General features: G+C 45.8%; 1 protein-coding gene and 1 long non-coding RNA gene across 4 annotated transcripts in view; one reads left to right on the forward strand and one right to left on the reverse strand.

Moving 5' to 3' along the window:
- Positions 1-3,335: 3,335 nt before the first annotated feature.
- On the reverse strand, positions 3,336-21,426 carry LOC123462991. Its single transcript, XR_006638619.1, has 3 exons — positions 21,259-21,426; positions 20,504-20,717; positions 3,336-4,242 (listed from the first exon to the last, which is right to left on the reverse strand). It is a non-coding gene; the product is annotated as an uncharacterized LOC123462991 (long non-coding RNA).
- Positions 21,427-21,644: 218 nt separating this feature from the next.
- Positions 21,645-26,763, forward strand: part of Asxl1 (ASXL transcriptional regulator 1) — a 66,348-nt gene continuing 61,229 nt past the window's right edge. For all 3 annotated transcript variants that reach the window (XM_045155967.1, XM_045155969.1, XM_045155968.1), the window contains exon 1: positions 21,645-21,764. In XM_045155967.1, the coding sequence (XP_045011902.1) occupies positions 21,708-21,764 (57 nt within the window). In that variant the 5' untranslated portion in view covers positions 21,645-21,707. The remainder of the gene's footprint in view (positions 21,765-26,763) is intronic.

Here is a 26,763-nt window from a genome sequence, read left to right on the forward strand (position 1 = left end):
GCTGTCCTTGTAAATGACTAATGCTTTCAAATTTTTTTTGGATAGTCTCTTTTATATCCCAGTATGGCCTTGAGTTCCCCATATAGTTAATGATAACCTTGAGCTACTTTTTTTTTTTTTTTTAGTTTTTCGAGGTAACTTTTCACTCTTGCCCAGGCTGACCTGGAATTTACTATGTAGTTTCAGGGTGCCCTGTAACTCCCAGCGATCCTCCTACCTTTCCCTCCCCAGTGCTGGGATTAAAGGCATGTGCCACCACACCCAGCTTATTTATTTTTCTTTAAAGTTCTTCTTTTCTTTTTCTCTTTTCTTAGTTCTTGTGGTATGATACAGGTGGGCCTCAAACTCAAGATTCTGCCTTAGCCTCCCAAGTGCTACCAAGCCCACCACCTTAAACTTCTTTTTTAATTCATGTGTATGTGTGTGCACATGCATGTGCACACATGCCACTGCGCACACGTGGAGGTCAGAGAACAATTTCGGGGTGTCTGTTCCACCTTCCTTGATCAGGGTCTTTTGTTGCTGAAGATGAACTGCCAGAGCATGTGACTAGCTGACCTGTGAGTTTAGGATTTTCCTGGCTTTGACTCCCATTGTTAGAGGAACATTGGGATCACAGAAGCCTGGGCCATTTTGTATCTGGCTTTATGCGTGTGCCGGGCCAACTGGCTTTGCAAGCAAGCCACTTAGACTGCTGAGCTTTCTCCATAGTCCCTCTTCTGTGTTTTGATCAACGTGTTGCTAACCAGTTAAGTATTGAGTACCTGCCATGTGCCAAGGCCCAGGACGAGTGTGGTTCCTGCCCATATGGCAAACTGGGAGTTCTTGCACTTGAAGGGAAAGAAGGAGGAGATGTTAGATGCACATTAATATGTAATTATGAATTTTGATAAATTCTATGAAGTAACATTATAAGATATTGTAAGATAATAGTGGGGGCCTAATTTAGACAGGTAGGGCTCCTAAAGAAATGGCATTTTGGTGACAGCAAGATTACAGAAGTAGGCCTGGCAAGAGAGGCAGAAAGGAATTTGTGAAGAGACCAGGACCAGGCCTTGGAGGACTGAGAACTAAAATTGCAGATTTGCTGGTACCAAGTACCAGACAGGCTCAAGTCTTTGGGCAAGTGCTCCTCTACCGAGCCCCTCCAGTCTCTTGAAGTTCTCTTTTACCCTCATTACATGGAAGTATGGAGAGAGTGTCAAAGTAGAGGACTTCACAAAAATACTGAGAACTTTACACAGCAAAACAAGGGCAGTGGCCTGTGTGACATATGCAGAGCTGTCTTAGTATTTGTCTATGTGCTATGTGTACTCCTCCTCTGTTCCAAAGAAAACCCCACAGCTGGGTTAGCCCAGATCCGAATTCATCAGTCAGAAAGCAAGAGCTTAAATGGCAATTTGAAGAACTGGATTTTCTTTAAAAATGTCAGAATTCTGGGTTGGGCCAATTTCATCAGCTATCAGTGAGCTAGATCTAAGACTCAAGTGACGTGGACATTCCTGCCAACTCAGTTATATTGTTTCTTTGGCATTACTTTTTTTATTTTTATTTTTATTTTTTTGGTTTTTTTGAGGTAGGGTCTCACTGTATCCTAGGCTGATCTGGAACTCACTAAGTAGTCTCAGGGTGGCCTTGAATTCACGGCAATCCTCCTACCTCTGCCTCCTGAGTGCTGGGGTTAAAGGTGTGCGCCACTATGCCTGGCTGGCATTACATTTTTAAAGGAATGAGAAGCTACTAATTTTGGAAACTATATTTTGAATTGCAAACTGATCATTTATGTATTACAAAGGGCATTTATTGGTTAGCTCACAGGATATAGCTGGGCAGTCCAACAGTTGCTATCTTCATGTTGGAGAGCTGAGAACTCAGTGGCTAACTGCTCAGTCCACCAGGCCGGATGCTTCTGCAATCCCAGTCTGGCAGTGCAGGCCTGGAGGATTCCCAGAAAGCGGCTGGTCTCTAGTCCACGTTGGAGGCTGATGAAGCTGGGTTCCACTGTCAGGTTAGTGGCAGCCAGGTAGATAGCAACACACACCAGCAAGTGCCAAGGGCAGCCAGGCCAAACTCCTAAGTGATCTTGGGGACCCTGGAGTTGGAAGGTCCTTTCAGCCTAGAGTTGCCATCTGATTGAAGTTTACCCTGAGTATCTGGCCTCGAAAAACCATGTGGCAGTCCCATCCACCCACAGGGTTGTCGGTGACATTTGTCGCTCTTGCAGCTGCTCTTCTCTCAACTGCCAGTCTTGTGGTTGACTGGGTATCCCCTGGGTGCTTCAGTTAGGCAAGACAGCTGGGGACTTGCTGGTAGGCGGGTGTGTGCCAAGCGGAAAGAGCTTTTGGCTGCAGCTCTGGGGACCATGTAGCCCGTAGCACCTAGTGTGTGCCTACTGTGTACCAGGAGTCATGTTCTTGCCCAGGACATAGAGAGGAAGTAAGAAGCAGTATAACACTTCTGAGGGGTGGAGAGGCAAAAACAGGCCTGTAATTCTGAGTGCTTAGTACCCTTGAGAAGGCCCTCCCCGCTCCTTACACTGCCCTCCGAGGCTAGAGCCACATGGCCTGCATTTGGCTGCCTTCCTGCCAAGCAACTTCATGTGTGCTGGGCTGTGCTGTGCCTCTGCCTGAAGACCTTTCTTCCCACTCTGCTGGACTAATTCCCATTTAAGTCTTAGATCCCAGTTGGGTTTTCTTGGGGCGGGGGAGGGGCAGGTAGGTTTTCTGTTTTTGAGACAGAGCCTTCCATGTGGCCTGAACTGGCTTTAGGCTTGAGATCCTCTTGCCTCAGCCTGATTGCTGGGATGACAGGCATGAACAAAGCATGCCTATCTCTCAGGTGCTGCCTTAATGTCACCTCCACAGAGATGCCTTCTCCAGCCATCTGCTCTGTCCTCCCCTTTACCCTCATTGCCACCTGGCTGTAGGAGCTCACATCATATTTTTTCTTTCTTTCTTAGCCTTTTCTCCACCTTGCAATTATGTATTTCTCGGCCAAATTGCCTGAGGAGATGACTTGTCATTCTTCTCTGGGATTGGCATTTAGAGGAGTTGGATGAGTGCTGACACAGGTGTCACCTCTCCGAGGAAGGAGTGACATGCCTTGTGGGGTGCAGGGAAGCTTTGCAGAAGAAGAAACAAAGAATGAGTAGAGAGCTGGAGAGATGGCTTAGTGGTTAAGGCATTTGCCTGCAGAGCCTAAGGACTCAATGTTCAACTCTCCAGGTCCCACGTAAGCCAGATGCATAAAGTGACTCAAGCGCACGAGGTTGTACCTGTGCACAAGAGGGCACACGTGTCTGGAGTTCGATTGCAGTGGCTGGAAGCCCTGATGTGCCAATTCTCTCTCTGTCTCTTGCTCTCTTGTAAAAAGGCCATTATGTTGGGCTTGCCTCAAAAACAAAACAACAACAAAAAGAGTGAGTAGTTTTTACTCACAGAGGAAGGAGGGAAGAGCATTCCAGACAAGAGGAATTACAGGAACATGGGACATTCCTGTGAGGTCTGAGGTGGTGGGGTGGAGGGCAACTGGATGGGAAGAGGCTCAAGTCTTTGGCATATTTTGTAGATGTAAGAAGAGCCCTTGCCAGGTGTGGTGGCACACACCTTTAGTCCCAGCACTTGGGAAGCAGAGATAGGAGGATCACTGTGAGTTCAAGTAAAAAAAAAGAAGAATCTTTGACGGGCACAAGAATATATCATATACATTACTTGAGTAAAGTGCAGCCCTCTTTACACTCCAGCACTTTCCACTGTTCTTCCCTTCTCTCTCCCTCTCCCTTTTTTTCCCTTTCTTTGTGTGTGTGTGCATAGTGTGTAGTGTGTGCACATGTATGTGTGTACTGATGTGGTCCCCTGTGTATTTACGTGTAGTGCTGTGTGAACTTGGCTGAGCAACCAGAGAATAGTGCGTGTCCCTCTCATCACTTACCCACCTCTTTTTTCTTGTGATAGAACTTCTTACTGATTCCAGAGCTCGCCATTCCTGAGCTCCAGCAAGTTTCTGGTCTTTTCTCCCCATAGGACTGGGGTTATAGGCGTGTGTGGCCACACTCAGCTGTTTATATGGAGTCTGGAGATTCAAATTCTGGTGGTCTCGGATCCTCTCAAACCTTAAGCTTGCACAGGAAACACACTTAACTGCTGAGCCAACTCACCAGCCCTCTGTTGTTGTGAGACAGGGTCTCGCTCTAGTCGAGGCTGGCTTCAAACTCAGGGCAGTCCTCCCTCAGCTTCTGGAGTGCTGGAATTAAAGGCATAATTAAAAGCATAAGCTACCACACCTGGTTGGCTGGCTTGCTTGCTTTTCTTTTGCTTTTTTCAAGGTAGGATCTCATTCTAGCTCAGGCTGACCTGGAATTCACTCTGTAGTCTCAGGCAGGCCTTGAAATCAAGGTGATCCACCTACCTCTGCCTCCTCCCTCCCCACCCTTTCTCTTTCTTCCTTCCCTCCCTCCCTCCCTTCTTTCCTTTCTGAGACAAGGTCTCATTCTAGCTCAGGCTGTGTGTCCTAGAACTCACTATGAAACAGCCTGGTTGCTTCTGCCTGCTGAGTATTAGATTATAGGTATGAGCCATCATGCCTGGCCACTCCAACATTTTCTCCTAAGCAATCCTCACATGCTGTTGTTTCCCTTGGAAATGACAGAAAGTAATTTTGCTAAGTGCCTGCTTTAAGTCTGCTGGTTGTTCATACAGGTTTCTTGGACTCGGTTGGCAAATTCTATTCCTCCAGGAGCTTTCTGTGCCACAGCGTATTCTTCAAGGAATTCCAAGGGTGGTGGCTCCTTTGCTATGATTGAGAGAGGCAAACTGCCATTGGGTTTGAAATTTATCTTCCTTGTCCAGGGGAACAAAAGATTTCCATATACTGTTCATGTTTGTATGTCATGGGCTGCATCTGTGGACCATGCCCTTCCCAGAGCTCCTGGTCTGGTAAAGAATTATGATTCACAAATAAAAATTCAGATGAGTAGTGGCAATAATATGTTATAGAGAAGTTTTCAGATCTTGATAAAGGGCAGCATGTTTGTTTCTTGTGTGTGTGTATATATTTTGAGACCAAATCTTGCTATGTAACCCTGGATGGCCTGGAACATACTATATAGACAAAGCTGGTCTTGAATTTGCTGTGTATCCCATGCAGGTTTTGGAGGTGATCCTTTTGCCTCAGTCTCCAAGGGCTGGGATTGGAGGGCTCTATAGGCTATGTTAAACACAGAGATTACTCTCTTTACAAGTTTATCCCAGTGGTCGTGATAGCAGCCAGGGTTTGGTGGCAGGTTCATTTATTCAGTTGAGCATTTATGTGAAGTAGGTATAGTTCTTGGCCTAGGGATACAGGAGGAAGCCCTGTCCAGAGAATGTCACATTTGTGGTGGGAACAGATGTTTAACAAAGTCATATGCAGTACAGTGCCATGTGGTCAGAAGTGCTCTGAAGAGAAGGCAGGTGAGGGGTTAGAGCCAAGCTGGGGAGTGACTAGGCTAGACTGGGAGATAGGGAAGGTTTCCCTGGAACAAAGTTCTGAGTGAAAGGAGGAAGCAAGCTGGGTCCAGTATCTGCTACCTGGAGGCTGAGTTGCGAAGGCCTGGAAGCAGAAGCTTGTGGGAGCAGTGGTGAGTTGGCTGAGTGTGAATGGGGCCAGACCCAAGTCGTTAGGGAATTCTGCTTTTAAGCCATTGGAGACTTTGAGCTGGAGGGAAACAAATGTCAGGAAAGGAATGCTTTGCAAGGCTCCTACTGGCCCTTGTGTGGAGATAAACCACAGTGCACAAGGTGGAAAGCAAGAAGTAAGAGAGGGTGACAGCCTTGGGAGAGAAGTGGGAATGTCCCTAAGGATACATTTCCTTTGTCAATAATTGGATATGAGAAGTGGGAGAAGAAAATGCAACCACAATTCCATGGTTTCTCTCTCTTGCTATCTTATTCTATGTAGCTACCCACTTTATTTATTTTTAAAATATTTATTTGACAGAAAGTATGTAGGCACACAAGTCTCTTGCCACTGCAAATGAACACCAGATGCATGTGCCCACCACTTCGTGCATCTGGCTTTATGTGGGTACTGGAGAATTGAACCCAGTCTGTCTTTGGAAACAAGTACCTTTAAGCACTGAACCATTTCCTTGGCCCCTTGTTTTATTTTGCATTTATTTATTTATGTAAGAGAAGAGGAGAATGAAAGAAATGAGAGAGAATGGGTGGTATGCAGGGCGTCTACCCACTGCAAGCGAACTCCAGACATATGCACCAGCTTGTGCATCTGGCTTTATGTGGGTTCTGGAGAATAAAACCTAGGTCCTTTGGCTTGCAGACAAGCACCTTAACCACTAAGCTATCCCTCCTGCTTTTGTTTTAAAGACAGTCTTATGTATCCCAGGATGGCCTTGACCTTATTGGGTAGGGGAGGATGACCTTAAATTGTTTCTCCTGCCCCTACCACCTAAATGTGGGGATTACAAGTATGCCATCACACACCCAGCTCTGGCCACCTTTTATTTATTTATTTTAAAAAAGGACTAGGAATGTAGCTCAGTTGGTAGACTGCCTAGCGTGCCCAAACGCCTGGATTTGAACCTTAGCACTGCATAAACTGTGCATTGTGGCACAGCTTTTTAATCCTAGCACTCAAGAGGTAAAAGGCTGGAGAATTAGAAGTTCAAGATCATCATCAGCTGTTTGAGATCAGCCTGGGATTCATGAGACCCTGACTCAAAATAAACATTCTCCACACATCTTTACTGAGATAGAATGCACTTACAGCTCACCCACTTGAAGTGTGCAATTCACTTCTTAGTTTTTTTCTTTGTTGCAAGATTTTATTAAATGTCTTTACAGAGCAACATTCGGCTTCCAGATGCAGCTGCCAAGGAGACCCTGTTATGCTGCTGGGACTGGTTGAGGCCAAGTCACTGACTTAATAGTATATTCAGTTGTGTAACCATCACCACCATCAAAAGATTTTCATTATCCCAAAGAGTGGCCATTCAGTCATTCTCCTTTCCCCCTTAAGCCTGCAGTCCTAACCACTAGTCTTTCTGTCTACTTCTGGCCCTATCTATTAGTGTCTCACAGCCCATTTGCTCTTCTGCAGCCTCACAGTGATGTTGAGGTTTTAAGAGGTAACAGGAAAAGCAAGCAGGAGGGCATTGAAAATGCTAGTCCTTAGACTGGAGAGATGGCTCAGCTGTTAAAGGCACTTGCTTGCAGAGCCTGTTGGCCCAGGTTCAATTCCCCAGCACCCATGTAAAACCAGCTGCAAAAAACATGGCTCCTGCATCTGGCAGTTATTTGCAGCAACAATAAACCCTGCCTCCCTTCACACCCACATATGTGCAAATAAATCAATATATATATATATATACATATATATATATATATATATTTTTTTTTTTTAAAGAAAGAAAATGCCACCCCTCCTACTGGTCTGCCTGTTGGATTGCTATTCTGGAATAGGATGGCTATCGCATGTTAAGCAGTATGGGTGATGGTGATGAGTGTGGGTGCTGGGTCCAGATCACTGGACTGTGAATTCTGAACATGCCATTCACTGTCTTTGCAATTTTGGTTTCATTGCTTAGCCTCCTTAGAGCCTCAGATTCCTCAACCATCAAAAATGGATGATAGCAAGTGTGTACTTGGTTGTGAATCAAAATGGGAAGCACTGGGCGCAGTGCCTGGTATATAGCAAGTGCTCCTTAAATGTTACCTGGTGTGATAATGTGCTCATTATTAATCAATTAAGGAGGCTTTACACAGGTGGCAGCTCCCAGCTTCAAAGCCAGACCGGATATTCCTGAATCCAAATAGTTGCAAGGGTAAGCTATTTAGCCTCGGTTACCTTTTGTTGGAACTGTATCTGCCACATATTCCACTAACATCAAGCTGAAGGTAAGATCATTCTTACTTCATAGGGTTCGATCGATAATTTAGCAAACTATGTTTAGGGCACAGTCTTGCTGTGCTGTCTTGACTGGTCTCAAACTGCACTGAAGTGATCCTTCTACGTCAGCCTACCAAGTAACTGGGATGTGCCAGTTACTTGTATGTGCCACCACATCAGACATCATCAACATAATCTTGGTTTTTTGAAGCAGGGTCTTACTCTAGGGTCTTACCCAGGCTGACCTGGAACTCACTCTGAGATCCTCTTACCTCAGCCTCCCAAATGCTGGGATTAAAGATGTGGGCCACTATGCCCTGTTCTATTTTATTTTTTAGAGGTAGCGTCTCACTCTAACCCACGCTGACCTGGAATTCACTCCGTAATCCTAGGCTGGCCTTTTAACTCATGGCGATCCTCCTACCTCTGTCTCTGAGTGCTAGAATTAAAGGCGTGTGGCACCACGTCTGGCTCTATTATTATTATTATTATTATTATTATTATGAGGTAGTGTCTTGCTCTAGCCCACGCTGTCCTGGAATTCACTATGTAGTCTCAGGGTGGCCTTGGACTCATGGTGGTCCACCTACCTCTGCCTTCCAAGTGCTGGGATTAAAGGTGTATGCCACCAAGCCTGGATATTATTTTTTCAAACAGGAAGAAAAATATACAGATGTATTGTATTCCTAAACACAGAAGTATTAGACTCCTTTAGTGTCCTGTTTAGTACCTACAACATGCAAGTTACTGTTTTGAATGCACCAGTGAAACCTTCCCTCCAGGAGCTTGTGTTGAGCTAGTAGAAAGAGAAATATTTGTAGTAATCATAATCATAAGTAAAAAACAATGTATAGGGCCAGGGATATAGGTCACTACTAGAACACATGCTCTTTGGTTCAGTACCCAGCACTGCAAAGCAAGCCATAGATACAGAAGTAGATGTGTAAACAGTTCCTGCATGTGGTGTGTTCCCTATGCATGGCAACCATCAGGACAGTGGTGTCAAGGTGTTTTGTGAGGCTGGGCCTGACTGCATAGAGGTAGACCTCAAGGTAACGACTGGCCTTCCACCTTCACTTCAGCTTTACTTTGTCTCTATTCTGGAATATCTCTGAGTTTGATGTTAACAGTAAATTAAATTGCACTTGGCCCCTAAAGCTGTTTCCTGTTGGCTGGCTGAAAGAGTTGGCTCTCACAGTGCCTTCACTCCTCCCCACAGGCAGCATTTCTGGGCTCTGCTGTGGCCCTGTGACTTGGTCCTGTTGAGTTGCACAGTCCGGGAGTCATGTGATCAGTGGCTTAATGGAGGGCCCCAGGGCGCCTCACAGCCAGGTTTATGAGAGCCAGACTGAAAATACATGCCTGCCAGGTTTTGTTTTCATTCTGCCAGAGGCAACCTGAAGGTGTCAGCTGGGTGAAAAAGTTGGCAGATAATTAAGACTTCATAATATTCTCATTTAGTTGCTATGTGGTAAAAGTAAGCATTGCTAGTATGGTTACATGCATAATCTATATTTAAGCACCACAATCAAACCAAACAGCTGAAGAGAAGTCAACACACGTTAAAGGAGCAAAGGCCTCAGGGCAAACAAGTATGCCAGTAGATTAGCAGGAGCGGCTGCAGGTGCCGTGGAGTAGGAAGGTGGTGAAGCCAGAGAGCTCTGGGCTAGCACTCCCCGCCTGCAGCGAGCCGCCACACCTCTGAGGGGCACAGTGACTCGGCAGAGTTGCTGAAACGACTGACAAACCTCCTTCAAATGTCTACTAGACATGCAAGTGATATGATGCAGGCAGGTGCCTTAACCACTAAACTATCTCTCCAGTCCCCGGACTTTTTTAATGGGCATGCCAGGGCCTCTAGGCACTGCAAACAAACTCCAGACACATGCAGCTGGCCTACATCGGTCCTGGGGAATCAAACCTGGGTCCCTTGGCTTTGTACTCAAGTGTCTTAACCACTAAGCATCTCTCTAGCCCTATTTTTTTTATAAACCTAAGTTCTTTTTTTAATATATATATATTTTTTGAGAGTGACAGACACAGAGAGAAAGACAGATAGAGGGAGAGAGAGAGAATGGGTGCACCAGGGCTTCCAGCCTCTGCAAATGAACTCCAGACGCGTGCGCCCCCTTGTGCATCTGGCTAACGTGGGACCTGGGGAACTGAGCCTCGAACTGGGGTCCTTAGGCTTCACAGGCAAGAGCTTAACCGCTAAGCCATCTCTCCAGCCCTAAACCTGTTTTAATATTAGCAAGGGCCAAACTAAAATTGATAATAAAAATGAAGGCACAATATTTTTCCTCATGAAAATAAACATATGGGGGAAGAATTATTTTCTAAAAGTAAAATAAATGTTTTATTTGGAAAAGACTTTTTATGTTTTTAATCTATACTTTGAATCTGTCAGTTCCAGCGGTATTTTAAATGAACTAAATAATTCATTGCATTTGCCTTTTGGGTTAAAAAACACAGTTCCATTATGGCCCACCCTCCCTTCTTATCCTTAAACTGAACAAAGTTTTCTATATTTCTGGTCAGTGAAAAGGGTCAAAAAACCTCAATGTTTGGGTGTCCAATAATTTTAAGCATGACGGAATTTTTTTTTCTCTTAAAGTCTTACTGTAGGTGGAGGGAGGGGATTCCTTATAGAAACTACCAGCATCCCTCTATTTTATCTTTGTTGGTTTGCCTGGACCCAAATTTTTCTGGCCCTCTTGATTTTGCAAACAGTGGGGGGAAAATGTAAAAAACAACAAACAAAACAACGCACTCATTCAGTCTGTGCTATCTCACATACAGCTCTAATCTAGAGGCAAATAAAGCCCTATTTTTATTTGAGAGAATGGGCGCACCAGCCATTGCAAACAAACTCCAGACGCATGCACCACCTTGTGCATCTGGCTTACATGGATATTATGGAATTGAACTTGGGTCATTAGGCTTTGCAGGCAAGTGCCTTAACCACTAAGCCCTCTCTCCAGCCCAGTAGTGAATTTTTTTTCTTGAATGGGAGATGGGGGCTTTAGTGAGCACAGGCACCACGGAGAACCTTGATGGAGAAGTGATATTCCAGGATGCATCATGGACGACTGCAGCTTCATCTTGCTTTTCATTCCCTGCTGGAGACCAGCCTTAGCACTAGATCCGCTTCTATGAATCCGTTCAGCAGATACTGATCAACTGTTCTGTGTCAGGCCCTGTGATAAGGCATTTGGGCTCAGCGCTGCGAAAGAGCTGGTATCGAACTAGTCAGATCCCTATTGACTTCTGGTTGTTACAGGTGGTGATCATGGCTCCTTGGCTGACCTGGGAGTGTGGCTCAGCAGTACAGCCCTGTCTGCATTGTATGTGAGATTTAGTTCCAGTACCACATTGTTGGCTCTGCTCCAATGGTTTGGACTGTGGGGCTTGAAGCAAGCAGAACAGGAAGGTGGTGGCACACACACTATGTGCAAAGCTATTTTGATCCCTGACTCTGGTGTCTAGTAGCTCTAGGAGCTGGGTCAAGTGGGCTGTCTCTTTGACCCCAGCGCCTTGCACATGTCACGTTAAGGCTCTACCTCTGAGTTACTTGTACAGCGCTAGACAGCTGGTTTTCCTTCTCTGAACCTTGGGATACAAGGGAGCATTGCAGCTGCACTTACTGCGCTGTCAACGTGCTTTCAGCAAATGGGCATGAGGGGTTGGGAACACCCTTAGCTCTTGTGCAGAATTTTGTATAAGAGGTTTTTTTTGGGGGGGGGGGGAATGGAGAGGTGGCATAGTGGTTAAGGCTTTTGCCTGCAAATCCAAAGGATCTTGGTTCGATTCCCCAGGATCCATGTAAGCCAGATGCACAAGGTGGTGCATGTGCCTGGACTTCATTTTAAGTGGCTGGAGGTCCTGGTGCGCCCATTCTCTCTATCTCTGTGTGTATGCCTCTTTCCCTCTCTCAAACAAGATTTTAAAAAATGTTTTTTTGGAGCCAGATGTGGTGATGTAGGCCTATAATCCCAGCACACAGGAGGCAGAAGCAATAAGATCAGGAGTCCTGGGTCATCCTCAGCTTCATGAGACCTCATGTGTAACAAAACAAGCAAGGGAGCAAGCAAACAAAACAGGTTTTTGGCTGGGCATGGTGGTATATGCCTTTAATCCCAGCACTTGGGAGGCAGAGGTAGGAGGATCACCGTGAGTTTGAGTCTGAGACTCGAGTGAATTCCAGGTCTGCCTGGGCTAGTGTGAGACTCTTTCTCAAAAACAAAAACAAAACAAACAAAAAACAAACACCTTTCCAAAAGTTTTTGCAAAGAGGGTCATTTGCTTAACAAGCACTCAGAAAGGTGTTGTAACTTTATTAGGTTTCAGTTGGTATGTAATATATTACCTCAAAATTTAAGTGGCCTTTGAAAGCAGCAATTTCAGTTTCTGTAGGTTTAGAATCCAGTTAATCTGAGTGTTCTTTGGGTGTGTGCATTTGTATATGCACGCATTATTCATATATGAATGCAGGTGTGTACATGTGTACGTATAGGTCAGAGGACAACAGGTATAGGTCTTCACCGTTCACTCATTTGAAGAAGGGTCTTGTTTGCTACTGAGAATATCAGGCATCTGGCCTTATGTGGCTCTGAACTCAAGGCCTTATCTGTTGTCTTTCGAGGAAGGGTTTTACTCTATCTCAGGCTGACCTGGAATTCACTGTACTCTCAGTCTGGCTTCAAGATTACAGTGATTCTCCTAACTCTACCTCACAAGTTCTGGGATTAAAGGTGTGCACTACCATGCCCAGCCCCATTACTTTCTTTTTCCACTGCCCCATCCTCTTTCCACTCAACTCCTTTCCAGCCAGTCCCTCTTTGCTCTTCTTCATGACACATGCTTAAGAAATTATTATTTGCAACCAGAGAGAGAGAGAGAGACAGAGAGAGAGAGAGGGAGGGAGGGAGAGAGGAGAGAATAGGTGCCCCAGGGCCTTGTGGACTCCACCTTGTGCATCTGGCTTTATGTGGGTACTAGGGAATTGAACCCAGGTCATTAGACTCAGGCAAATGCCTTAACCACTGAGCAACCTCTTCAGCCCAGTTTTTCTGTTTTTTTTTTTTTTTTTTTTTCTTTTTCCCTCCAGGCAGGTCTTGCTGTAGCCCAGTCTAACATGGAACGCACTCTGTAGTCCAGACTGTCCTCGAGGTAGGATTACTGTGTGCTGGGATTAGAGGTGTTTACCACCACGCCCCGTGACGACCACATACTGATGGACCTATTGCAGGTCTTATGTGAGTAATGATAGTCTGTGTGAGGCCGTGACTGCAAATGCCACTCTGTGTCTGGAAGACAGCTTTCTAAAGCACTCTTCCCTGTCTTTTGGCTCTTACAAATCCACTACCTCTTCTGCAGTGATCCCTGAGCCTGGGAGGGTGTGACAGAGATGGATCACTTAGTGCCGAATGCTCCACTGTCACTTCTCAGTGCACTGATGAGTTGTGAGGTTCTCTATTGCCATCTGCAAAGAGAAGCTTCTCTAACCAACTGAGAGCAGAACTAATTTGTGCACATAAGCATACATACTTAGAGGACAACTTGATGGGGACAAAATATCCATTTAGCCAAACAACTATAGTAGCTTCCCTTCTGGGGCTTATGACCTTCCCAGCCATAGGCTTCAGTGCCAGGCATGAACTGCCTTCTGTGAAATGGGCCTCAAATCCAATCAATAGCAGCTCCATATAGACATGCCTGTTAGACCAGTGGACACATCTTGCCTGGATAGCCAGTCATGTAGCCTGCAGGGTCCACTGCTGGTTAAGACTGTTCATGACTTCTCCCCAAGCAGCCTGCACAACACGTTCTAGCAGTACAACAGGTAGTCACTAGAGAGGAGGCTTCCAGCTCAGTTCTGTATTGATTTAACACTGTCCAACAACTAAAGCATGTGGTGTTGTCAGCAATAGGGTCTTACCATCTAGTTCTGGTGGACAACTAAGAGCCTTGGCAATTTCCAGCCTGGCTGGAAAGGAGTTGAGTGTAGTATTTTGGTGGCCCCAGGGGCCTACCTCCCAAACAACTTCCAGGTCAGCGTGGGCTAGATTAAGACTCTATCCCCCACCAAAACAAAACAAAACCTGGAATAAGCGCTGGTGGAGAGATGGCACAGAAGTTAAAAGGCATTTACTTGCAAAGCCTGAAGGGCTGGGTTTAGTTTTGCAGTACCCATGTAAAGCCAGGGGCACAGGGTGGCACATGCAGGTACAGTTCATTTGCAGTGGCAGGAAGGAGGACCTGGTGCTCTCATTCTCTCAATCTCTCTCTGCTAATGTTGCAGTTGGGTTGCCGTTGCTGGCAGAAGTCACCTGACCAAGAGCGACTTTTGGGAATAAAGGGCTTATTTTGGCTTACAGACTTGAGCGGAAGCTCCACAATAGCAGGGAAAAAGAGGCATAAGCTGAGGGTGGACATCACCCCTTGGCCAACATAAGGTGGGCAATAGCAACGGGAGTGTGCCAAACACTGGTATGCGGAAACTGGCTATAACATCCATAAACCCGCCCCCAACAATACACTGCCTTCTGGGGGTGTTAATTCCCAAATCTCCATCAGCTGGGAACCTAGCATTCAGAACACCTAAATTCATGGAGGATACCTCAATCAAACCACCACAGCTAACAATAATAAATAAAATATTATTTTAAAATTGGGGTGAGACCTTAGTGAAGTCAAGAAATGTCTACCAAAGGGGAGAGTGGTAGGAAGTGATTTTAATTTATTTTTTATTTTTTCAAAGTAGGGTCTTGCTGTAGCCCAGGCTGACCTGGAATTCACTATGTAGTCTCAGGGTAGCCTTGAACTCATGGTGATTAGGAGGGAATTATTATGATCATGTACAATTATCTATATGTACAGTGATTGTTAATAAAAAGCTAAAAACAAAACTGTCACCAGAAAACCTTAGGCAGAGAACTGTCATGACTAATTAAGAATAGCTCAAGTCAAGCTGGACGTGGAGGCGCACGCCTTTAATCCCAGCACTTGGGAGGCAGAGGTAGGAAGATTGCTGAGATTTCGAGGCCAACCTGAGACTACACAGTTAATTCCAGGTCATCCTGGACCAGAGTGAGACCCTAAGATCCAACTTCAAAACCACCCCCCCAAAAAAAAGAATAGCTCAAGTCATCCTTTGAGGAATTCTAGGGGGTCCAACAATCCTAAGCAAAACTAGGAGGAATTTATTATTACAGATGTTCTCCCAGTATTGACCCATATTAATCAAAAATTTATTTTTTCCATCACAAAAGTAGCACAGACTCATTTTAGATTTGGAAAAGAGACAATTGTGAATAAGAAAATATTACCTTATATGCCAACTTAATCTAAATTCTTTGTCAGTTGACAAAATTTTTTAATTAAAATAACGCAATACTTTTTAAGGGAAAAAAAAATCTCCACACCTCCCAATCTATCTAGTCTTACAAGACAGAGATTACCATTAAACGCTTTTTTTTTTTTTTTTTTTTTGAGACAGGGTCTCACTCTAGCCCAGATTTACGGGGAATTCACTTTATAGTTCCAGGCTGGCTTTGAACTCATTGAACTCACAGTGATCCTCCTACCTCTGCCTCCTGAGTGCTGGGATTAAAGGCGCCACCGTGCACCGCCCATCATATACATTTTTTAAGCATTTTATTTGCGAGAGGAAGAGAGGGAAAGGGGGAGAGAGTGAGAGAGAGATAGGTAGAATGGGCATTACAGGGCACCAGCCACTGCAAACGAACTCCAGATGCAAGTGCCACCTTGTGCATCTGGCTTATGTGGGTCCTGGGGAATTGAACCAAGGTCCCTTCACTTTACAGGCAAACACCTTAACAGCTAAGCCATCTCTCCAACCCTCTATCATAAACATCTTGATGACCTTTTCCAGACTTATGGGAGACTTAAGAACAAAATTTAAATGATGGTCAGTGGCAAGTAAGTTGTGAGTTACATCATCCATTGTGGGCAGGTTCTACAACTTAATGAAAGGATTGAGACCAATTTTATGGCGTGTATAGGTCTGTTGTGTACAATCCTGTCTTTCCATTCTGCCTGATTAGGTTCCAGATACTGCTTAGGGCTCATTCAGTGGAGAATCATTCCCCAGATCTTCTGCAGTGAAGTTACTGAGATAGTGTTACATTCAGCAGTTTGGATACCTACCATGTGCCAAAGACTGTGTCTGAATTCAAGCAGATTCTAGCATGAGTAGTCACAAAACCAAAAATAGCATGAAGAATGAAATGTGGGAGAGACTTGGGGAACTCCACATTTGCTATGCTCAAGTTGAAATACTCATTTTTTTTTATTGATTTATAACTCTAGACACATCACCATGTTCAACTGGCTTATGTGAGTCCTGGGCAATTGGACCTAGGTCCTTAGGCTTCGAAGGCAAATAAATGGCCACTAAGCCATTTCTCCATCTCTCATTTATCTATCTATTTTGGTTTTCCAAGGTAGGGTTTCACTCTAACCCAGGCTGACCTGGAATTTACTCTGTAGTCTCAGGGTGGCCTTGAATTCATGGTAATCCTACCTCTGCCTCCTGAGTGCTGGGATTAAAGGCGTGTGCCACCATACTCAGCTCTTCATTTATTTAACTTTTGAAATGGAGGTCTTAACTATGTTATCCAGACTGGTCTTGAACTTCTGGGCTCAAATGATCCTCTTGCCTCAGCCTCCCAAGTAGGCATATATCAGTGTCCAGGTCACCCTTCAAACTTGTTGTGTACCTTGTGGTCCACATTATGGCACTGAGTTGATGAAGTTTCATAACTTGTCAAAGACACACTCTTGGAGAAAGAGAAAGACTGTAGAGTTTCAAATTCAGGCCTGCTGGAGTCCAAGGCAGTGGTAATGTGTGAGGTTTAGGGCATGTGTGTGTCCTCTGGTGGTATGCTTGTTGCTTTCCTGCATGTGTGCTTTTCTTTTAGGTTTGGAAACAGTGACTCATCACCAGACTGGGCATGACCAAATGTCACATCTGTTTATCTTACACCACCCATTGCACCTGTGTTAACTTCTGAAGATAATTTGTAATAATAGCACTGAGATAAAACCAGAAAACAACATGGCCATCATAGCAGTTTGCCTGACTACAGAGTAAGGTTGAACACTTGCCTTGTGTGACCATACCCCAGGCTAAGTTCTAGAGGTTCAGTGACCGTGGTTACAAGCTAGCAATTTAGCAGAGCCAAAATATTAATCAGAAATGACACCTATTTTTTTTTTTTTTGAGGTAGGGTATCACCCTATCCCAGGCTGACCTGGAATTCACTCTGTAGTCTCAGGGTGGCCTCTTAATTTACGGCAATCCTCCTACCTTTGCCTCCCGAGTTCTGGGATTAAAGGCATGTGCCACAACACCCGGCTCTGACACCAATGTTTTCAAAGAGATCTAACTAACGAACTTTCTAATTCTCTGATCTCTGACAATATTTTTTGAAAATTTCATTTAAATATGTAAAAAAAAACCACAGAAAGCACAATAAAAATATATATGTTTGTGTTTTAGTACTTCTGGTAATAAAAACTCACAACTACTTACAGCTTCATGATGTTAACTTTCCAAGCTGGGTTGGTTCACTGGGTCACTCCTCTTCAGGCATCTGGTGGATCCCTACTCTCAGGAGATCCCATATTGATGGCCAACTTAGTGTGGCTACCAGATCAGTATAGCACACTATAGGCAAGAACTCCTGGACTCCAGCAATCCTGCCTAAGCCTTCTGAACAGTTGAGACTTGCCACAGGTATGTGTCCGTATCACAAACAAAAGCTATGCATTTGGATTCAAAGGTTAAGAGCTTTCTTGTCACTAATGTATGAGGGCCTGTAGGGGCAGAGACTACTGAGTTTGACTCTCCAGAATCTATGTTACAAAAAAATAAAATAAAATAAAAATGCTGGGTGTGGTGGTACATGACTTTAAACCCAGAGGTAGGAGGATTGGCATGAATTTGAGGTCACCCTGAGACTACATAATGAATTCCAGGTCAGTCTGAGCTAGAGCAAGACCTTACCTTGAAAAACCACACACACAAAAAACACAAATCAACCAACCAACCAACTAGTCAGGGGCTGCAGAGATGGCTTATCAGTTAAGGTGCTTGCCTGCGAAGCCTAAGGACCCAAGTTCAACTCCCCTGAACCCACATATGAGCCAGATGTACAAGGTAGTACATGTGTCTGGAGTTTGTGTGCGTTGGCTAAGGCCCTGGCACAACAACTCTGTCATTAAAAAAAAAAATAATAGTAATAAATAAAAGCCAGGTGTGGTGGCCCATGCCTTTAATCCCAGCACTGGGGAGGCAGAGGTACCAAAAACACCACCACCACCAACAAAAACAAACAAACAAAAAACCCAGAATAACAAAACCAGCTGGGCATAGTGCCACACACCTTTAATCCCTGAATTTGGGAGGCTGAGGTAAAAGGATCTCTGTGAGTTCTAGGCCAGCCTGAGACTAATTCCAGGTCAGCCTGAGCTAGAGCAAGACCCTACTTTGAAAAACAAAAACAATCAAACAAAATGTTGGGTTTGGCTACATACATGTCTGTAAATGAGGATGGACAGCAGCTCCACACATACAGGGGACAAAAAACACCCACATGTGGGGTAGAGAGATTGCTCAGTGGTTAAGGCTCATGCCTGCAAAGCCTAACAACCAGGATTCAGTTCTCCAGGAGCCACGTAAAGCCAGATGTACAAAGTAGCACATATGTGTCTGGAGTTAGTTTGTAGTGGCTGGAAGCTCTAGGGTGTCCATTTTCTGTTTGCCTCTTTTCTCTCTCTGCTTGCAAATAAGTAAATAAAAACATTTTTATTTTTCCAAGGGATTTTGAGGTAGGGTCTCACTCTAGCCCAGACTGACCTGGAATTCACTATGTAGTTTCAGGCTGGTCTTGAACTCACAGTAATCCTCCTCCTACTGCCTGGGGTTAAAGGCATGTGCCACTATGCCTGGCCAACAACAGCAACAAAAAATTAAATCCACATGTATTTCAGAATGAATCTTTCCTATTTAATCTTTGCAAGTTTTGTTCTGTTTTTGTTTTTTTGAGGTAGGGTCTCACTCTAGCCCAGGCTGACCTGGAATTCACTATATAGTCCCAGGTGGCCTTGAAATCATGGCTATCTTCCTACCTCTGCCTCCCAAGTGCTGGGATTAAAGGCGTGCACCACCACGCCCAGCAATCTTTGCAAGTTTTAAGTGTATCTGTGTTGGAAATCAGCTCTCAAAACATGTGAACCAAGATGAGCATGGTGGCACATGCCTATAATCCTAGCACTCTGGAGGCAGAGGTACGAGGATAGCCATGAATTCAAGGCCATCCTGGGACTACATAGTGAATTCCAGGTCAGCCTGGGCTACAGCAAGACCCTACCTCAAAATACAAAACAAAACAAACAAAAAAACGAACCAAATTGATTATTTTGTTAGAGGTTACTATTGCAGCTGTAGGTTGACAAAAAAAAATTTTTTTTTGAGACAGGGTTTTATGTAGATCCAGAGGACCTTGAACTCCTCATCCTCTGTCCTGTATGGTCCCAAGCACTATGGTGTACACCACCACATCCTGTGTGAAAAAGTTTAGGTTTTTAAAAACCATGTATGGGGCGCCAGGGTCTCCTGCCAGCCCCTTGTGCTGCTATTTGTCAGGCACAAACAAGCGCCTTTAGCCACTGAGACAGCTCTCCAGTTCCAACAAAAAAAATATCTTTAAAAGCCTATAAAATAAAAAGGTCAAATAAGTAATAACATTAAAAGATCAAATTTGGGCCAGGTGTGATGGCTCATATCTTTAATCCCAGCGCCAGGGAAGCTGTATAGTATTGCCGTTAGTTTGAGTTCAGCCTGGGCTAGAATGCAACCATGCCTTAAAAGAAAAATGTTTAAATTTGAAGGCAAAGTTTCTCCTCCTGTCCCAGTTGGGGTGAAATCAGAATGGAAGCAGTTTTAAAATGTGTCCTAGTTCACTTTCTACAATCTATTCACTTTGTAGCATTTTGCTTCCTTGATTTGTCTTGAGTAACCAATATCGAAAGCAGGATTGCTGAACTCCTGGTGTTAGGGGTTGGCCTACGTGGTTGTCTTGTCCCTGCGCTGGCTCTCTTGTGTACTCGCATAATGTAGTACTGGCTCTGTTTCCTCACCTAGGGAAGTCTTTCAAATGTGGCCACTGACCCTGCTTTTATCGTTACCAAGCAAGGGGCATCGATCCAACTCAAAACACTGTAGAAATGTTTCTGGACTCTGATTCAACAAAAATGCATTATGTGCTTCAAACTTCACTAAATACTACAACCAAGGCTTTGAGAGACTACACTGTTCACTGTCAGCTGATAAGAACAGTATCATTGTTCTATACCAGGAGCCAAATTACATGGACCTAAAGATGTCATATTTTATGTTAATTTCGACTCCTATTTCTTGAAATATTAGTCCACCAGAACAGAAAATTGAGGCAGAGGTGCTGGGACAGGAGGTGACAAAGCAAAGATTCTAGCCTAGTCTAGGGCCTGACCTCTCTCCAGGGTACTACCTCTAAAAATACACTCAGGTGCATTCTGATCTGCACTGGCCCCAAAGTTCAAATTCTTTACCTACCGTACTATCTAGCACCAAGTTCACCAGTTGGTAATTTTGCTGCAGGCTGCAGGTGCAGCCTTTGCAAATATACACCGCGGCTTGAAAGCACAAGAGGAAATGAGGATCCGTCTGGGCGGTCAATCAAGCAATAACCGTTTTTACTGGTATGACTCTTATGCGGCAGTGAGTCATTTAGGGGCGGATCAAAGGAGAAAGACCTGCTTCTTGTCACCTACGAGAAGCATATGGATAAAAAAAGAGGCACAAAGTGGGGGCAGGGGATCGATTTACCAACTCCCAGTCCCCACCCTTCCGGAACCCGCAGCAGGGACTTAAGAAGGGACGAAGGGGTTAACCGCAGCCCGCGGAGTCCAGCCACCGCCCCTTCCCAGCACCACCTCCCAGCACCCCCCGCCAGGCCTTGGCCACTTCCCGCACATCGCGAGACTCCGCCCAGTCCCTTTCCCTCAACTACCGCCCGCCCGCCCTACTCCAGGGCTCTGGACGAAGCGGGGTCCGGAAGAGGGGGGGCGGGGCCCACGGCCGCAGGGCACGCCGGGAAGTGTGGTCCAGGTGCTGCCAGCAGCCATTTTCTTCCGGAGCGGGGGAGGACAGGAACCCAGTCAGGACTACGAGTCCCAGCCACCCTTTCGGTTTGTTTTTGTTCAAAAAAAAAAAAACCCCACACTCCCCCCTCACTCTTCTCTCACACACACACACACATACACACACATAGTCACACACACACACACCCACGGCAGACACGCACGCACCCGGACGTCGTCGAAAGGCAAGCCGCGTCTCCCCATCCCCGCCGGTCGCCAGTCGCCGTGCGGGTTCCTCGTGAGCGCCGGGCAAGCGGAGGCGCTCGGAGCCCGGATCCCGGAGCCGTGACCTCTGACCCCGTGGTTATGCGGAGCCGCCGCCGCCGCATTCCTTAGCGATCGCGGGGCCGCCGCCGCCGTGGACGCCTGACGCAGCGCGGGCGCGTGGAGCCGCCGCCCCTCCCCCACCGCCGCCCTCCCTCGCGCCCGCCGGTCCCCGCGCGCCCGCCCTCTCCGGCCGCACCCGAGCCCTCGTGCGCGCCGCCGCCGCCGCCGCCACGCGCCCCCCGCCGCCGCCGCCTCCGCCCCAGCCCCGCGCCGCCGCCGCCCCAGCCCGCCCCGCCCGGAGGTCCCGCGTGGAGCTGCTGCCGCTGGGGAGGAGGAGGAGGAGGAGGAGGATGAAGGACAAACAGAAGAGGAAGAAGGAGCGCACGTGGGCCGAGGCCGCGCGCCTGGTGAGGCGGACTGCCCGGCGTGGGGGTGGGGGTGGGGGCGAGCCTCCGCGGGGGCCAGGCGGGGGGGGGGGTGGGCGCGCAGCTCACCCTCACCGGGAGGGGGAGGTGCGAGCCCTGCCCACCGCAGAGGGGGCGGGGCCAGCTTCGGGCTTGGAAAGGGCCCCCCCCTTCCCTCCCCCCAGCTCTCCCCGCCGCCCCCAGGCTCGGTACCGCGAAGTCCGATCCCCCACACCCCCCTGCCAGGACAGGCTGTGGCGCCTTTTGCAGCTTGCCAGCCCCCCCAGTCCTGCATTCCTGCGGAGGGGCGAGCTGGCGGGCGGCTCCTCCCCCTCCGGGCGGCGGGGCCCCGGCCTCCCCTCCCCCACCGCGGGCTGCGTGCGGGGGTCCCGGGAAGCTCCGTGCGCTCCCCCGCCGCGGGGAGTTGAGTTTCCGGGAAGGGTCGGAAGTGCCTCGGTCGCTTGTGGGTGGGTGATGGGTGGGAAAGCGCCCCCAGTTTTCAAGGACACCAGGAACCTTTGGAGCTTTTGCAATTTAAACCAGGTGTGTGGTGGAAAGCAAGTGTTTACTCCCAACTTTGAACCCTGAGTTAGTGGTTCTTAAAAGTTCGGTGCCCCGTAACACCTAGGGAGTTTAGTGAAAACGCTTGCTCTAGGGCTGCTCTTTAACACCCACCGAGCCCCACATTCTGCTGAGAAACAGTACTTGAACCACTTGCCCCACGGAACGCACTTTGAGAAACGCTTCGGCCACCCCTGGAGGTAGGCGCTTTGCAGAACTGAAAACACTTTGCGAAGAATGTGTGCTGGACAGAATGTCTCTGTTTGAAGCTACCGTCCAAGGGTTTAGAAAAGTGAGTGATTTGAGTGCTTAATCTGCCTGCTGAAAACGGATGTGAATTTTCGGTTTTCAAAACCTTGGAGGATTGTGAGCCTCTCTTTGGATTTGCAGTGCAAAGGCAGAACACTTTGAGACATGTACTTATAAACTGCTGCGGATGACACCATTAACGGCTTGTACTTCTCCCACAGATGTCACTTCCTCAGGCTTGCTACAGAGCAGGGTTATGGGGCATCATATATGTGTCTCTGTAGGCTATATGTAATTGCTATAATTAGTTTTTACTGATTGAAGTGCAACCTTCTAATTTGTCCTCTTACTGGGAAGTAGTTTTCTGCCTTAAAGGTGTTGGGAGTTGATAAAAATCTAGATTACACCTTTTTCTTTGTTGGAGTCTGCAAAACTGAGCTGTTGATTTACAAGAATAGGCTGTTTGAGCTACCAGAGAATTTTCACTGGTGGTCTTCCCTGGGTATTTATTGGCCTAGGAACAGAAACAAGAATTGTGTGAAGGTGCACCTTATTTATTTTTGCTTGGCATGTGATAGTTGAAGTTTTTGACGCTCTTAGGTGGGGCAGTGTTTTCTTAACTAATCCACTCAGAATTGGAAGCTATGACTAGTTTTTAGGATCTTGGAATTTCAGGATTTCTTTTTGTTCACCTGGAAACAAATTTAGGCCTGAATGGGCCTGGGAAAGCTGTAAAGATGTGAGCTTCTTGGAGGTGGAGTCTGGAGTGTTCACTGAAATTCTCCTCAGAGTTCTTGTGTACAGGTGTTTATGACTCTGGGCACGCAAAGGAAATTTGCTTGCCAGAAATGTACTTGTCAGAGGTAGGTGAAAGTACTTTTAAATCCTATGTTATTTATGTCCTGACAGAATTCTGAAGTTTCCTTGTCTTAAAGCTCTGCTGACTCTTAGTTGAGAGGCTCCAGGAGTTAGGAGTCCACTATTCTGCTTAAGCCTCCTTAGGTTCGTAAATGTACTGTGGTCTTAGTCCAGTGTTGAGGTTGCTGTTTCTATTTTATCATTGGCTCACTTTCAAGCCAAGTTATCTTCAGTTAGTTCTCTTTATTTTACTTTTTCTTGTATGGCTCTTCATTAAAAATAGAAAATGGAATTGGAATTTCTTTGGAATACAGTTACATGTTTGGAAGAGGACTTGTGGGAATGTGATGGGCAGTTTTGCATATCTTTTGTGTGGTTTTGTTGTAGAATTATCTGTGCCTTTGAATGGATCTTGGTAGGTGGAGGAACTTGAGTCCTCTTCCATTGAAACAAAACTGTCAACACTGAGTGGTGAAAGTTTTATCAGTTTATGCTGGTCAGAGGGACACCTGCAGAGGAGTGAGCCACAGTGCACTATGGGGCAGTTGATTGATTCAGTCACCTGAGCATGTTTACTACTTTGCATTTTGGGACAGATGAATTTGGAATGCTTGCAGTGGTGACAATATACACGTGTCAAGTGACAGTTTCAGATTCAGAAGTCAGGATCTCACCTAGACTAGTGACTAAAGAGGAGCTAGGAACCCTTTAAAAAACTATTTTGAGCTTTTTATAACTACATGGTGAATTCCAGGTTAACCTGGGCTAGAGCAAGACCCTATCTTAAAACAAAACAAAGAGCTATTTTGGTGCAGAAGAAAGAATTCTGGAGAATTTCAGCAGAGTAGCATAAATTAACACATTGGTTTTTGGGTGTGTTAACTTTGAGAAGTGGATACTCTTTGAAATGTCTTGGAGTATGTAACAGACAGTTTTAGGTTGGCTGAGATGAACTTCCAAACCTGGCACAGTTATGGAGGAGGGGATATTTATTAAAGCTTACAGATCCAGGGGAAGTTCCATAATGGCAGAAGCTGGACCTGCTTTCACAGGTCCGAGGAGAGAGAGAGAGAGAGAGAAGCCCTAAGCCAAAAGCCGCACCTCAGGAACTCCAGGTGCAACTAGGCATTTTGCATATCTTTAGATTGGAATTTCAAACCCACCACCACACCTTAAGATCTGCAGTGACACCTCCTTTAGCCAGGTGCTTGTAGATCCAAACTACAAACTAATAAAGCTGAATATATTGGGGGCCATCTATTCAAACTACCACTAAGTACAATACTGCCTTTTCAAGCTGTAAGGACTGGACTGTAGATAGTTGTAAATCCTCCTGCTTGTTAGGAATAGTTTGTTTGGGAGAAATACCCAAGGGAATTTCTCTTTAAATTGAGTACTACATTAAATGGCTTCACCCTGGCTGTGAGAAACAGGACAGTGCCTGCTTTGTCTTTCACTTTGATTGGTGACTGACCCTCTTACATCAAACACAGTTGTTTCCTTTGAAGTAGAAGAGATACTTTTAAAGAAATTGTGCAGTCTAGAAAGACTAGGAACAGAACACTATTGAATTGTTCTTACACTGAAAGCTGAAGGTATATACGGCTTAAATGAAAGTGACTACTCCGGATCTTTTGATGTAGCATCCCTTGAGAGATTTTGTTTCCTCTTTAGAGTCTAAGGTTTTTCCTGACTATTATTTAAATAATTGGCAGCGATTTTTCAGTCACTCTTTAAAAAACATTATTCCAGACTATTTGCTAGCTTAGCTCACAATTAGTTGTAGTGTCTTGTGATAGTGAACATTAGAAGTATGTACTAAGGTTTAACTGTAGGTCTGTTAGCACTGTTGGACTTGGCACTTAGGTTCTTAGAATTCCAAGGTGAAGCAAGATGGTCTTCTGGGGATGGAAAGGAGGAGTTTTAGACACATGAACAGAACTGCGGAAATGGTGGTGTCGTGGGAGGATAAATGTAAGCAGATATCTTGGTCGTTGCCTGTTGCCTAGGTGTAAGTGTGAGCTTCACCTTTTACTTTCAAGTATCCTAGTTTGCAAGGTAATCAACGGTGGGAACACTGACAAAGTTATTTGACTGTGCCTTGCACAGATGAGGGAAAGCTTCCAAGAGGCAGAGCTAAACTTTGAAGAGTAAAGGGTAGGCTTGTCACTGAGGAGGGCATAAATATGAGAGCTGACTAGACGAAAGAGTAAGGAAGGGAATGAAAATATATGAATGTGAATATGATTTTCAAAGTGTGGAAATAGGGTAGAAAGAACTATGTGTGATTAACTTGTGAGAGATGAAGCTTGGGGTGTGTCAGTGTGGCAGTCCTGTGGGGAGAGATGGACTGAGAGTAGATTGGGAGGTCTTCCTATGCCAGGCTTCGGAGCACCTGCTGTGTACGAGGCACTGTAGACATTTGCTGATGTTCTCTAATCTGTAAATCGACACTGAGGGCTGGGGTGATAGATAGCTTGCCTTGCAAACATGAGGGCCCTAGTTCCATTCCTAGAATCCTTAAAGCTGGGTGTAGTGGCTCTAGTCAGTCTAGCTTAATTGGTGAACTCCAGGACCAGTGAGAAACCCTGTCTAAACAAAGGAGGGAAGGGTAGATGATGTTGATAAGGAAAGACTTTTGTTGTTACTCTAGGCAGGGTCTTGCTCTAGTCCAGGCTGACCAGGAATTCACTATCTAGTCTCAACCTGGCTTTGAACTCACAGTAATCCTCCTAACCTCTGCCTTCCAAGTGCTGGGATTAAAGGTATGTGCTGCCATGCCAAGCAAATATTTTACTAATTTATGTATTTGATAGAGAAAGAGAGAGAGAATGGACATGCCAGGGTCTCCTGCTACTGCAAAAAACTCCAGATGCCTGCACCACTTTGTGCATCTGGCTTTACATGGGTGCTAGGAAATCAAACCTGGGTCCTTGGGCTTTGCAGGCAAGCACATTAACTGGTGAGCCATCTCTCCAGTCCTTTGAGGAAAGACTTTGTTCTCTGGTTTCCACATGCCTTTGCACAGATACGTATTGTGCTGCTATGTACACACATAGTGCACCTTCCTGCAAATGTGTGTGTGTGCACATGTATACACATAGACACACACATACAACACACCCACGAGGATTAGTTCAAGTGTGTCTAGAAACTTGGGCCTGGGGAGATGGCTCAGTGGTTAAAGGTTCTTGTATAGCCTGTGGCCAGGGTTCAGTTCCATAGTCATCCACATAAAGCCAGACTGGCATTTCATGGTAGTGGCAAGAGACTGGTGTTCATGTACACACACATACAAATAAAAATTGTTTTAAAAAGTGAAAGACTTTGGCTT

Source organism: Jaculus jaculus, chromosome 8 (genome assembly GCF_020740685.1).
Source record: "Jaculus jaculus isolate mJacJac1 chromosome 8, mJacJac1.mat.Y.cur, whole genome shotgun sequence".
NCBI classification, from domain to species: Eukaryota; Metazoa; Chordata; class Mammalia; order Rodentia; family Dipodidae; genus Jaculus; species Jaculus jaculus.